The sequence below is a fragment of the Diadema antillarum genome, unplaced genomic scaffold (genome assembly GCF_040938485.1).
Source record: "Diadema antillarum isolate AM-2024a unplaced genomic scaffold, OU_Dant_1.0 seq00000089_RagTag, whole genome shotgun sequence".
In the NCBI taxonomy this organism is placed as follows: domain Eukaryota; kingdom Metazoa; phylum Echinodermata; class Echinoidea; order Diadematoida; family Diadematidae; genus Diadema; species Diadema antillarum.
In genome coordinates this window covers 1898250-1913971 of record NW_027271179.1, presented here as the reverse complement: position 1 = coordinate 1913971, position 15722 = coordinate 1898250, and the positions used below count along the sequence as shown (strand labels likewise).

The window sequence follows — 15722 nt, the reverse complement described above, 5'->3', positions numbered from 1 at the left end:
GCCCCCTAGGGGTCCCCAAGGGGAGCATGGTGGCCTTGTTGAACAGAGGTTCTAGAAAAAATCTTTAAAGATTCCTTAACTCTTTATGTGCCACGTTCGCATGCCGACTCAGTCGACGGCGTGCCAACTTCGTATATTCTGCTCAAACGCACAAACCCACCCGAACTGATCGCTAAATCGCCAAATGCCATAGCAGTACAATGAAAGCGTTCCACATAGCTTACATTTCATGTGGTTAATGACCAGCAGGCGGTGTTCCCTACTGGATTCTGTGTTTAAATTCTAGGTTTCTGTCAATAATGTTTTGTGCGTAAAAGTCATGCCTTTACAGTAATGTAGCTGCCGGCCATTTTAAAGAAGAGCAATCAGAGATTTGTCATACTGTAACTTACATCAAAGCAAAGCTTGCCATTTTCTCTACAACATTGCTCACTACATGTCCAGCTCAACATAAATCTATAAAAGTTACATAGATTTGAAAAACAGAATCTTTTAATGGGGGCAGGGGGAGGGGCATGGTGCCCACTTGATGGAATTGAGATTCTATCGCCCTAGGGATGCTACGTGCCAAGTTTGGTGAAAATTCCACCCCTCACTCCTGGGTCCCAAGGGGGGCACCCCGATTCTTTGCTCTATCACTTCTGGTTCTGGAGAAGATTTTTTAAGATTCCTTAATTTTAGAGGGTTTGGGGCCCCCTGGGGGCCCAGGTGGGGCATGGTGCCCATTTGAACAAATTGAGATCCTATCCCACTTGGGTTGCTACCTGCCAGGTTTGGTGAAAATCGGTCATGGGTTTCTCAAGAAGAAGATGAAAATGTAAAAAGTTTATGAACGACGCACGACGCACGCCAGACGAAGAGCGATCGCAATAGCTCACTTGAGGCTTCGGCTCAGGTGAGCTATTGCGATCGCTCTTCCCTTTATATTGACCTATTACGTTGACAGCCAATTTAATTACCTTTAATATGGTATATATATACATTGATTTTCATCAGAATCTGCTATGAAAAATATGAACTCGAAAAAGTGTTCACTTTCTTTTTTTTTGCCAGGTGTATTTTCACTTTCCTGGCATCTAATAAGATCAGTTTATTTCCCTTACTCAAAAAACAGGGGGGGGGGGTAAATTTTCTCTTACCAGATGTCAGTAACAAGTCGAGGGAATGTGAACTTTTCACCAAAAAAAAATTCTATTTTGTGGAATGTTATATCGTTTTCCATAAGTGAAGTCGCAAAATGCTTTAGTCCCCTTATACATCAGTAGCGGCAATGAAACTTTTCAATTCATAACTTGTGAGAAGATCGTCCGATTTTCCTCAAATTTTCACTGTGTTCAACTAATATTGCTTTATTCATTCAATCTACCTTTTTATTTACTTAAAGGTATAAACGCAAACAGAAAAACTGACCAGAATGAATATCACTTATTAGTGGAAAATGGAATTCCATCAGGATTCGAACCCGAGACCTCCAGATGCTAGCCCAGTGCTCTACCGACCGAGCTATAGAAAGCTCTAGTTCAGTGTTCGTCCCAGAAACCCTCAATTCTCAATGCTCGAATGGTCAGAAGCTATAGCAGTGTGTTTGTGTGTGACACACACATACACTTGAACCTGGCATAAACCCTAAGGATAACTCAACTTGGGGATAAATGCGAGGGATCACCAAAGTGATGCAGCTGCATCATTAGACTGTAATCCGATAAATTTCGGTGGGTGGCCAAATGCAACAAACCTTGCTTCCGACAAGTGACCAATGAGAAAAAATCTCTGTGGAATGGGGGTATTATCTACTTGTTTTCACACATCAACTGCATTTGTGCTACATGTACATGTAGTTTACTACATGTTTCCTGAGAGGTCACTTAGGATTTTCTGCTCCATAACCCACAACAGATCTAAAATCAAGCACAGTATCCCACATAAGTTGGCTGCCCATTCATAACAATCACATTATTGGTGAATGAACATTCAGTTGTGACAAATTGAATCCATTGAATCAAAAAGAATTAGGGTTTGAGTGGGATACAGAGGTAGATATGACTGTCACCTCAGACAAATCAAAGGCATTATTTACCATTTGCCGATGAAACAAAAACCCAGCATAAGTGCTCAAAATAGTTCTAAAATGTGAGTTAGGGATAGAAACTATCAAAGTAAAAATGTTAATCAGTATAACTATTGAGAAAAACGGTATGGTTTATCGAGAAAAATAGTGATATATCCTTATACAGTCAAACCTGTCTACAGCGGCCACCCAAGGGACACGGAAAAAGTGGCCATTGTAGACAGGTGGCCGCTATAGACAGGTAATCCAACTTTGTGTGCATTGCTTACACATACATGTATCATCATTGTATCCTTACATGTACATGTATGTGTGTAAGTATGCACACACCATGTGTTTCATGCATTTAACCATGCCGGTGTATATGAAATTGTTGCATAGTACATGTAGTATGTGTTGTCATGAAGAAAGCTTAACACTAGTGCATTATTATCACTGAATGAGGGATGAATGCAGCGGTGGCGATCACTGAACGTTGCCAGCACGGCTACAAAGCAGAAAAACACGCTGAATTATCGGCTCGGCTACAGCTCCATTGGGTTTTTGGCCGCTATAGACAGGTTAAAATATACCACAGGAAACAAAATTTGTGGCCGCTGGCTGCGTTAGACAGGTGATCGCTATACACAGGGTCTTTAACAGGGTTTTTCTCTCGAGGGGATTTTTCAATGGCCGCTATAGACAGGTGGTCGCTATAGACAGGTGGCCGCTATAGACAGGTGGCCGCTAAGGCAGGTTTGACTGTATATGAGTTTTCTTGTTGTTGTTTTTTGTTGCAAATCTTTATATGTAGGATGTTTTGTGATACAACAATCCTACATACATATATCTGCATCAAATGAGATTGCTCAAACATTTGTGACCGGCGACAACGGTTTCAGGCAAAAGTCAGGGATTTTGAAAATTCATTTTTTCATTGAATCACTTTGCCCATTTCCTAAGCTTTACATTGATATAAAATACTTGTATTCTCCGGTACTGTAAGTGGCTATATAAGGTGAAATATAACACACTTTTTGATTTGTTAGCCTGACAAAATTGCAAGAAAATGGGCTTTGAAGGTTCCCCTCATGCTCAAAGACAGTGCCTAGCGGCGATGCGAGGTGAGAATCACCCATCCGTACAATGGTGCCAATTGAGATTAAGCTCCGCCTCTAGCAACCATAACAGCTTCTGATTGGCTCACTGAGAGAGTCAAATTTCCCGGGCACCTTCCTCGGAACTCAGTGTATGGAGCAAAATGCACAATGCGTTTCGCTCGGGTTTGTTTACCGGTATGTCTTCCAAGATGGCGGATACGATAATTACAAGCTGCTGGTTGCATGTGTATGGTGCACATTACTCAATGGCATCCACACGCTATGCATGTGTGTATACGTCACAGGAGCGGGTGGCACTGTCCACGTCTTTACAAATCACGTTTTCATAGCGGTTGATCTATCTTGTAAATTTCGTCATTGGGACCCTTTCGAAGGCAGAAATATGAAAATGGTCACGCTTCCTGTTGTTGTTTTTTAAGCCGTGAATGTGTTGCATTGTGCAGTAGAAAAGCAAGCAAACAAACACACAAACAAACAAACACGACTTTACTTAGTTTTGTGCAATTTTGACGTTTACTACAGTGTATTATTTGAATACTGGTCATTTATGACCACTTCTTTTCTCTCTTCTGCTGTCTTTTTGAGTAAACCTGGTGTAATATTTACTACAAGCACAATTAAAAAGTCAGTTTCCGATCGTATGTTGCACGATTTGTGTGGTGATTTGTCACTCTGATACGCTTAAACCATGTTCCCTATCGTATCTATTTTTCACGTTAAGTTAGTGTTGCTGTTCACTTTTTGTTTCACTTCCGTTGTCGAACATTGCGGTAGAAAAGCTCGGATAGAAAGCCAAACGAAGAGCATACACTAAAGACCGAGCGTACTGATATCTATTGCAGCAACAACAATGGAGCATGCATGCGTGGACAAAACATTTCCGACACGCTGCGAGGCGTATCGCCGAAAGCCGAACTATGTAAATGTGTGCGAAGCACTATCCAATCGCACGTGAGATGCCTCGCCGTAACAACACTGGGCATAGTGGCGTGGCGTTCGAAAGAAGATCGAAACTGACGAGTGCGATCCAACATAGGGTGTTTAAAATTCCATTTTCGGTAGGAAAAACTTAGTGTTACATGTATGCTGTAAAATTTAGTGTAGATGTACAAAACATCAAAGATTCAATTTCTGAAAAACCCCAAATCGACAAAAATAATGGTCAAAATCTTTGTACCCCGCCTAGGAGGGAATTTGCTCTTGCCACTTTTGCCTGAAACCGTTGTCGCGGGTCACATTTTCTCAATCACTGCTCCCAATGGTAAACAGTACCTCCAACCCATTGAAGATGAGTCCCCAGAATACTTGGGCAGGTGTCTATGGGAAATGCATGTTATAGCAAAATCAGTCCATCCTTAACAGGTTAAAGGCAAGATGGCAAAAGAACAAACATCACCACAAAATACAACAGGCACAGACACAGACACATACCCAAAAATATCAAACCTTTCATATTTCTATAATCTAAACAGAATCACAACAACTGTTTTGCCAAAAAAAAAAAAAATGACAGTGTGAAATGCACTCAGTAATAATAATAACAATAATGATGATGATGATGATGATAATGATGATAATGATAATAATACTAACAACAATAATAATAATAATAATAACAAAAACAACACCTGTGAAAACATCTAAGTTTGCTTTCTATGTCATTAAACTTGGAATTTGTGCTTACATGCATGGTTTGAATATGGTTTTTAGTTAGGTCTATCTCCTTCAATAAAAACACAAACAACAAGGTATCTAGTTATGTCAGCAACACCCACAAGGGCTGGTAGAGCCAGGCAAATTCATAAAACCCATGTTTCCAAACCCCATTTTGGAGAATTGAACATTTCTGGCACAATCATCATACTTTCTGTTTATAATGTTCTGTCTTTCTCTTTCTCTTTCTAAGATGTGGCCACAAAACTCACAAAGAGTGATTCAAAGTCAGATAGCCACATGAGTCTGATTACTCTTGATTGTATTAAAAAGCAAAGTCATATCAAACCACAGAACTTTGGTGAGAAGAGGCAGCCACTTTGACATACCAACAGTAGAGAACCTGATGGCTACTGGAGTCTTCTTCCCAATCGATTCAAAGGGTGCTGCCTTGCAGTACTTTGTGATGTCATGAGTGACCTCAAAGTAGCCAAAAGCACCTGTTTGAAGTGAAAAGCCCATGTTAACACGGATTGAGCACGGATTTACAATACGTGTAGCACTGGACATCAAGAGTGAGCATTTCTATTTAACAATAGAATACATGTTGTTCTTGTTCAGGAAAACATTTCCATAGCTGTTACATGCGGCATATTCAAAAATAAAATTACAAGTAGAGGTGGGCTATAGACGGTGACATTTTCAGAACATGCTCATCACACCTTAGTTTGATGACTTTGTGCCTACTGACACCATTTTTGAGAAAAAAGAACAAAAAAATGCGATATCCAGATTGTCTCGGCCGAAATCGTAAAAAATCCAAGATGGCCGCTGTTTCGGCTTAAAAAAGACATTTTTCTCTATAACTCGACTATTTTTTGGTCTATCGTGATGGTTTTGGTGTCTTTCCCCATGTTTTAGGGGTCAAGGAAATGGATTATAATGATAATTTTAGTGTAAAACCTAATCTTCCGCATGATACTAACCTTTTCCCATATTTAGGGTTAGATTTTCCTTTTCCTTTAACCCTACCACAACCGCCATTTTTTTTTTCATTCTTTTCTGTATTTTTTTCATTTCATGTTAACTACCATACTCTTAATAACAAGTTCTAGCTATCAATCTGGTGTTTTCCACCAACAATACAGCAAGAAACATACAAATAATCTACATTATACATGTGTCATGCAGATGCTGGTATGTGGCTGGTGCAATCAAAAAAAAAAAATCAAAAATGGTGTCAGTAGGCACAAAGTCATCAAACTAAGATGAGCATTTTCTAAAAATGTGACCTAAAATTGACCCTCTATAGCCCACCTCTATTACAAGGCTAAAATATGGATTTATGGAACGTCAGTTCAGTTTGTTTACTAGTGCGCTTTGAAAACAATGTAATATTTCAACTAAAAGTTATAATCCTCCATATTATTTATACCCTTTTCGTAACATTTTTTTGTTCATCTCAAATGATGTACCTGCATATCATCATGGTTGTTGTTTTTTTATGTACAATGTATTCAGCAATTACAATTTCCTTTTCTTCCAGACAACACACATGAGCATGGTTTGTATAAAATTGTAAAATGAGTATAATCTCTGACATATGCCAACAATTTACTGAATTCCTACAACTGATGGGAGGGTTCTATGAATTGTGTATTACTCATAGCGTTAGGTACAATATGAACCATCTAGATACCACACAATTCCTTTTACACATTCTAGATCTAAGAAGCATCTCTTTACCTGCTCCCTTGGCATGGACGACTCTTTCAGGAATCCTCTCACGGCCAAAGTGAGCCAACTCGTCTGTGAAGGTAAAGTCTTGCATGAGTAGGGGGCCACGAGCACCAGCCGTAATGACTGCCTTCTTGTTGTCGATGGGACATCCTGTGGATGTGGTCAGACGGTCAGTCTTGCCCTGCATCACAAAACCCAACATAAAGCCAGAAAGATTTTCATCAATTATAATTACTCTCTTTCACGGGCGTGTTCTAGTTAGAATAGCTCAGTTCGATAATGTGTAAATCCACATAACCATACTTCAGGTAGAGAGAACTTGTGTGTGTGTGTGTGTGTGTGTGTGTGTGTGTGTGTGTGTTTTTTTTTCTTTCTTTTTTGTCAGGGTGAGAGGCCTTTTGCTTTGATAAGGAAACAAAGGGAAACATTATCTTCCAGTAGGCCATAAACATTCAACTATCAACTACAACAAACATGAAATAGGAGAATACTATAAGCAAAAAAAAAAAAAAAAGGAAATATTCCTCCATATTTATTTTTCTAGATACAGACTCCTAGTGAATCACTTGTTAAATCATTATATTAGCAATGACCATTCAGTAAAGCATTATGTATCCAGGATGCATGTTATAAGACCATTCATGAGATTATCGTTTACACTCAGCACCAAATAGACACATTTTCAAATAATGAAGACCATTAACTTACATGCCGTACACTTTTTTTTTGGTTTGTTCTGTTTTTATTTCAGATGCTTCAGTACGGACACTTACAATTATATGTAATATCTGCACACACACACACACACACACACACAGGCACACATAGTTCTTCAGCTGAAAACTGCCCAGAGATTTTGCTGCTGACTGATTTCATATTGATGCATCTCACAATACAAGCGATACAATATAACAAGAGACCCAAGGGTCTAGCACTCACCTGAGTATCGCAAGTTCACCTTTCACGCAGTCACTAATCTAAATTATTCACAGCTCTACCAAAATTTGACCAGGCATTCTTATAGAAGATGAAAATGTACAATAAGGGCCCAAATGTTTAAAGATTCCTTAATTTTGAGGGGATTGGGGGCCCCCTGGGGCCCTCTGGGTGGGGCATGGTGCCCATGTTGATAAATTGAGATCCTAACCCTGTAGGGATACTACCTGCCAAGTTTGATAAAAATCTATAATGAGGTTTTCAGGAAGAAGATGAAAATGTACAATTTAGGCCCCCATTTGGACCTCCCCATCACTCCCCCCTGCCCCCAAGAGGGGCACCCCTGGATCTGCTATGAACAAACTTGATACTACAGTCATAAATAGTATTAACTTAGCTCTATCACTCCTGATTCTAGAGAAGATTTTTAAAGATTCCTTCATTTTGGGAGGTTTGGGCCCCTTGGGGCCCTCCAGGTGGGATACGGTGCCCATTTGAACAGATTGATATCCTATGCCCGTAAGGATACTACCTGCCAAGTTTGGTGAAAATCAGTGATAGCGTTCTCAAGAAGAAGATGAAAATGTACAATTTAGGCCCCATTAGGACACCCCCACCCCCCTCCCCTGGGTCCCAAAGGGGGCACCCCTGATTCCGCCATGAACAAACTTGAAACTACAGTCATCAATGTACTAACTAATAGCTCTATCACTTCTGGTTCTGAAGAAGAAGATTTTTAAAGATTCCTTCATTTTGGGGGGTTTGGGCCCCCTGGGGCCCCCTGGGTGGGGCATGGTGCCCATTTTGTCAAATTGAGTTCCTAACCCCCTAGGGATGATACCTGCCAAGTTTGGTGAAAATCGGTCTTGGGGTTCTCAAGAAGAAGGTGGAAATGTACAATTTAGGCCCCATTAGGACCCCTCCCCACCCCCCTCCCCTTGGTCCCAAGGGGGGCACCCCTGATTCTGCCATGAACAAACTTGAAACTACAGTCATCAATGTACTAGCTCATAGTATTAACTTAGCTCTATCACTTCTGGTTCTACAGAAGATTTTTAAAGATTCCTTCATTTTGGGGGGTTTGGGCCCCCCTGGGGGCCCCCTGGGTGGGGCATGGTGCCCATTTTAACAAGTTGAGTTCCTAACCCCCTAGGGATGCTACCTGCCAAGTTTGGTGAAAATCGGTCTTGGGGTTTTGAGAAGAAGATGAAAATGTAAAAAGTTTACGCACGACGGACAACGGACGCCGGACGCCGGACGCCGGACGAAAGGGCGATCGCAATAGCTCACTTGAGCCTTCGGCTCAGGTGAGCTAAAAACACAGCACTTGATGAACAGTTTACATCAAAAGGCTGCAAAAACAGGCCTTGTGGGTGGGCAGGTTTGTTATAATGCCTGCTATTCAGTAATAAATACATCACTAACTATATCAGACTAGAGCAGGGCATCTGTGCCTAGTACCAGGAACAAACCACTGCTGTTGTTTTTCTATTTTCTTCCCCACTCCATCTTTTCATCAGTCTGTTATGCTTCACTTATAAAATACACTGTATGAGAAGGATCATTGTAGTTCACCTTCCTAGCATTCTTGCAAACTATACTAGTACTACCTGAGAACACTGTGAACTTGCTGGGGGGGGGGGGGGGGTGAGGGCAGCTTTGAGCGCTTTTATGGGGGCATGGCATCCATATGCTAATTCCATCATACTGGTAAAAATACCTGCCAAGTACACTCTCTTTAGAAAATTTAACTATTGCAGTTTAAAAACAACAACAACAACAACTGAAATGTAACTATTGCCCCCCCCCCCCCCCCCCCCCCCCCCCCCCATTGATCCCTGCCAAACCCCTGGATCTACTTGAAGGTGCATGCATTCACTATTTTCAAATTTTACTCCGAGTATTTCCAGTTTTGAACAATATTTTTTTCCCCTTTTTTTGAAATGGTCGAGACCCAATGGGAAGCATGGTGTCCTTTTGTACAAATTGAGAACCTGGCCTATACCCATAGGGATGCTACCTGCCACTTGATTTAATATCAGATGGTCTACTTCCCAGTTCATCTTAACACCACTATGGCTGAATTCATCTACTATCAATTTCACCTAATGCCCATTTGGTCTACATGTTATCCTCAATTGGTTTATAACAAAATGTCCAGTTTGGCTAATCATTATTTTTTTTGTATGTTTTATTAAATCATATCACAAACATGATCAAATGATTTACAAATGATTTGTAATGATAACAAAAAAAAAGAATAAAACACAAAAAAGGGAAAAAAGGTGACAAGACGTTGAAAATAAACTCCAATATCGAGTAAGTAATACACATGTATTAATTAATTGCAATTGCAATTATGTCTCCTTGGATTTTTTTTCCATTTTTGTCTTATGAACTGTGGGTATTAGAAGAAATGGGTATAGCCCATATGGAAGTAGATCAACTGGTAATGAGGCTAAGAGGCAATTCGATTGAATGGTCAGTAGACAAACTGGTTGTAGACAAAACAGGATTAGACTACATGGGTAGAGACTAAGTGGCTATTAGACAAAGTGGGAGTAGACCAAGTGATACATCACCAGGACACCCCTTGAACCGCCATGAACAAACTTGAAGCTACACTCATCAATGTACTAACTCAACTTTGCTCTATAACTTCTGGTTCTAGAGAAGAGGATTTTTTAAGTGCTATTTTTCTTCTCTTTTTTTTTTTGGGGGGGGAGGAGATTGGGTCCCCTGGGGGCCCCCAAGGGGGGCATGGTGCCCATTTGAACACATTGAGATCCTATCCCTCTAGGGATGCTACCTGCCAAGTTTGGTGAAAATCTGTCATGGGGTTTTCAAGAAGATGAAAATGTAAAAAGTTTATGCTCGACATACAACAGACGATGTACAACGGACAGTGAGTGAGATCTCCGATGTAGCTTACTTGAGCCTTCAGCTCAGGTGAGCTAAAAATGCTGTATCTGCACCTCTTGAGGTACAGCTAGAGCTACAAATTGCCTCTTAGATTATGTCTTTTTAAAAGTTTTTTTTTTCCATTGACATAGGGATCAAGAATAGAGTTTTATCTAGCAATTAATGCATAAATGGAGGTTTTAAACTGAAGTAGGCCCCTGAAAGCTATAAATGTAAAAGACCTTTACTGCATATCTAGCATGCAAGATATAGCGATGTCAGCGAGGTCGCATTTAACACATTTCCTATTCTGCCGACGTGCTAAAAGGTCAATTTACATCAAAGCACTGTGGCTACATATACAGCTTTAATTTTAAAAAAAAATATCAATAAAATGCACTGTAAATAACTAAAAACAAAAAGTTTAATTTGGATCACCAAAATGATCGGGAAACTTGCATTCGATGACATTATCGCGGAGCTCCACATTACATGAAGTACGTCATGCAAGTCGCCATCTTGATTAAAGTGACCCCACATTATTTCTGCTTCCGGGTTGGTTTTTTCTCTCTTGCCTGGTCATATGACATAGGTGTGTAGAGATATTTACGTCGGTACATCTCCACATGTTGCACATGTATGCGAAATGACCAGTCAGAACTCGACAAGCAGTTCGTTTTCCCCCTAGAAATCTTGTATTTTGGTGAAGTTTGGATAAAGAGGCATCGATTTTGTGACTTTGGACCCTGTTTTTTATGTATAAGATCTCAAGGGTTTTTAAAAAAACGGTCTTTATTTGATTTTTGTGGATGTTTTAACCTAGAAACCACTTGCATTTACAGTAAAAACCTGTCGCATTTTGTCGCAACAGGGATAAGCAAGCCAGTGTCAGGAGATCTCTCGGGCATCTTTCGGGACGCAGAATCACGGTTTCGGAGGTGATTACGTAGGTTCGTATTTAAGGCCACCTTACGTTTTTCAAGTATAGACTCTATGTACAATTGTATGTGTACAAGAGTAGGGCCTGCTACTACGTGTTGTGCTAATTACTTCATTTCTCTGCCGTTTTTGCCCATAGAATTTAATTGATTTCCACAATGATCGTTTCCAAAATAAGTTTTCGTTGTCAGCCGGTTGTTCAGTACTTGTAAAGCATTTTTTTTTTTTCAAACCACCTTAATACTCCTATAACACTAACAGTATTCCAATAGTTCTAACCAGTTACTAAATTAATAGACTTTCTAACGTCAGGTCTACAGAAAACTTTATGATAATGTATGTTTCACTTTTCAAATTCAGATCTTTAAATTCTAACATTACATGTAACAGTTAGACAAAGTCCAAGTTTAAATCGGCAAATTACAAGTAATTCAATCTTGTCTTGAGTTTAATTTGATGAAGAAGATGTTGGGTTTTGACTTTGAAGCACAAATGATTACCAGTGCCCCTCTGTAGGCTTACTATGTATGAATATGATTGCTGTTAGATAGGTTAATCATTAATTATTATCGTTGGTCTATTCTTATTATAATTATTATCATATAATATTCAACATTAGTATTATCATTAACAAATGCAGAATATCTCACAAAGATTTTTGAGGCATGCACGAGATTTTCTTGTGCACTGTGTGCGTAGTATCCCGGACGAAATAAAGCACAGTCAGTATGGTCGGGAAATCTCGTCTGGAGATCTTGGCGGAGTATTCTGCAGTTAAGCCAATTATTATTAATATTTATCTTAAGCTTATTAGTAATATAAATGTTTTATTGTCAGGCCCTAACTTGGTAAATCATAACATTGGCATAGAGTCTATGCCTAATTGACGTACATGTATAATAAAAAGTTGATTAGAATATTATGATTTTAATTTAAAATGTAATTTTGCAATATTTTCAGGCCATTTACATAATTCAGCAGTGGATCCAGGATTTGAAAATAGGAGCAGAGGGACAAAATTCAACGAACTTCACTTGTAAAACTCACGGAGGAATAGTGGAATACCCACCAACTCCACTTGACTTTTTGGAGTCTTCCTCGATCAGTAACATTAACAATGTGAATGAAAAAAATATAATCGTATGAAAAACAATAGAATGAATTAAGATGAAGTACAGTTAACTTGCTATTTAATTTGTGTGTGTGTGTGTGTCTCTACACGTATGTCCTATAGAAACAGCTTCATTTTGGTGCATAAAACCATCTTTTTTTGTTTCAAAAACCTGCATAGGGGGGTACTAGAGTAAGGAGAAGCAATTCTCCATAAATTGCCGCAGAAGACATACAGTTGAGTGCTACATTCGACAAGCCATAACTCAGTAAAGAAACATCCAATTTCAATTATCTCTTCACCATTGGATTTGTCTCGCTGAGACCTTTAATATGATATGGTTTGGCCATATTTCATAAAAAAAAAAATTGGTCTAACATAGCTCTACAAGATATCTAAATGTGGAATTTGTCTCCCAATCTGTCTTTACAGAACAGGATCCACTACATGCAACATACAGAGTCTAAACCCAATTTAGCCCATATAGTTAATGAAAACAATGCATTTGATTACATCGAAGAAAACACATTTACTATTCAGATGTATTGTATCCAGACATGCATTCAAATTAGGGATGTTTATTGGGTATACATCTATATGGTACACTGCCATTACCAGTACGGTATTCTCTACGGTTACTGATAAGCTCTCCATTCACTTCGTCTTCAAGTGTTATACAATGAGCTTCACTACAACGCTGTGGATTGGATTCCACCCTTTGAGGAACGGGTAACTTCCTAGAGATTGTTACAGGAGTACGTGAAGGGAAATATCTGTCAAGAATGCATCAGATTCAAAGCACGGAAAGTATCAGGTTAATGGGGAGGGGGTTGATTGAGGTGTAGACTTGACCTCGTAGCAACAACAACAAAATCAGTGAATTGTGGCTGCAAACAGGATGCTGCATTTAAATTTACCTGTTGGACTTTTTTTAAACGTTTCGATAAAATTTTTAAAAACAGAAGATTGCTCCAAATTACAAATCTTCTAAGGGTGGGTTTATGGTCTATTTGCGAAGGCAGAATCATTGATTTAAAACACTGATACCAAATGCTAATCCAAAACACCATGCACAAGGGTACTGTTTAACCCGTTGAAGACTAGTCCCAGGTAAACTCAGGTAGGTGTCTATGGAAAATGCCTGGTATAGCCAAATCAGCCCGTCCTCAATGGGTTAATATGCTCTTCTTTATTCTTTTAACCTCAAGAAAGAGCATTTGCAGTTGCTACATGTAGGTTGACCTATGCAGACAGGTCAAAGTGGGGCGCGCTTTCTCTGTGGTTCTGAAGAGAGTGTGTGCATCGTTCATATTTTGACTGGCTACGTGTTCAGCATGTCTATTATCAATACAGTTTAATAGAATTTCTATTATTTACTATGACACTTAATTTGTGCTATACTGTATGGGCTCCATACAAAGATACGAAAAGGGGTATTTATTTTGTCGACAATTATTGACAAAAAATCATATTGTATTGTAGGAGCTGTTCATGCATTTACATGTATACATGGGTCATTCCATCGGGTTGGGGCAAAAATTGTGACATCAGAGTAAAAAAATAGAAGTGTGATAAATGGACTATTTTGTTTATTCCAAGTTTTGTGGGACAATTCTTCAACTAAATCCACTCAAGGCTTCATAATACTGTCCTTCATATTTGAGTAAACAGAGAAACAAGATTAGACAAAATACCACCATTACATGGACATCATTTATCATCCTCGCTAAGACTATACTTGCTTACCTTCAAAATAAAAGGAGTTGATCTCAATCACTCCTAAGAAACTTTTTACTAACAAAATTGTTAATCACTTTGTTCCACATTCTTCAACATGGTACAAGTATTTTGACAGATAGAGCATCAATAAATGGAACATGAGACTCCTTGTGTATAGCAGTACCATGTTCTGTGTTGTTCTTTTTTCTCACCAAGCAAAGAAATTCAATTTATGATGGAATGTAGAACTAGGTAATGAAGAGAAATCATGCCTAAACAGAATGCAATAATTTTCTTTGGAAATACTTGACTACTTTTTCTGGCCTAACCTTCCATTTTTGATGTTACCACCAATACATGGACATCATGTCTCTGTAACAGAGGTATGATTAGGAGCATTATAACTAAATGTCCATCAAGGGTCATTACATACCAAATTTCACTTTTTGCCACAGGACCAATTAATACTACTACTATTGTACTAGCAGATAAAAAAACCTTGAATGTCAAATTCTTTGCATGGAAATAAAAGAACTAAATATTAAAGTTGAAACGAGGAGAATGTAAGAAATTATTTACAAGTGATTTTCAAAATCATACTAATCCTGTTCAAGTTTCCACTTCAGTTGGTCTCTTGAATCATGTCTTTTTCTGTGTAAATACAAAAAAAAAATGTGTTATCTTATAATTTCTAAATCTTTGATTACTTTAAAATGTCAATATCTCTTTCAAGACATTACCTTAAAATGTGCATGCATCTGTTACATGGACATAATGTCCCCGAAATGGTGGTACAATGGCAAAGAACTAAAAGTCTAATAATGATATGATACATGAAATGATATCGTATGTACAGTAATGGCAAGATGCATCCTGGTGAAAAAAAATGAATGAATGCATGGCAAAATGTTTATTTAAGGCACAACGTGTGCATTCCCCCCCCCCCCCCTCTATCGCTGTATCCTGTTAGATGAACTCTGAGAGAAGTTGCTGATGGCAGTAAACATATATTGTAGTAGAGTTAAAGGGAAGATAAACCCCAAGAGCAATGTGGATTGAGTGAAAGCAGCAACATTAGTAGAACACATCAGTGAAAGTTTGAAGAAAATCGGACAATCGATGCAAAAGTTATGAATTTTTAAAGTTTTGGTGTTGGAACCGCTGGATGAGGAGACTACTAGAGGTTATGACGTATGAGTGGACAAGAATACCAAGAAAATATAAAAAAAATACTATAAAAATCAATTTTTCATGAAAATTACAAATTCCATCAACTTGATATTGACATATGTTAAGGGTAGCAATTATTCCCCCTGCTTTCTGAAAGCGGTTGGTCCATTGCTCTTTCATAATTCTAGAAAAGTGAATTTTTGTCGAATTTCCTTTATATTTTCTTTGTATTGTTGTCCACTCATACGTCATATCCTCTAGTAGTCTCCTCATCCAGCGGTTCAAACACCAAAACTTAAAAAATTCATAACTTTTGCATCGACTGTCCGATTTTCCTCAAACTTTCACTAATGTGTTCTGCTAATGTTGCTACTTTCACTCAATC

At 38.7% G+C, this 15722-nt stretch overlaps 1 protein-coding gene across 1 annotated transcript in view; it reads right to left on the bottom strand.

Annotated features, from left to right (window-relative positions):
* Positions 1 to 15722, bottom strand: part of LOC139726554 (catalase-like) — a 99095-nt gene that overhangs the window by 62275 nt on the left and 21098 nt on the right. Inside the window, 2 exon segments of the mRNA XM_071637545.1 lie at positions 5211 to 5321; positions 6568 to 6742. Of these exon segments, the coding sequence (XP_071493646.1) occupies positions 5211 to 5321; positions 6568 to 6742 (286 nt within the window).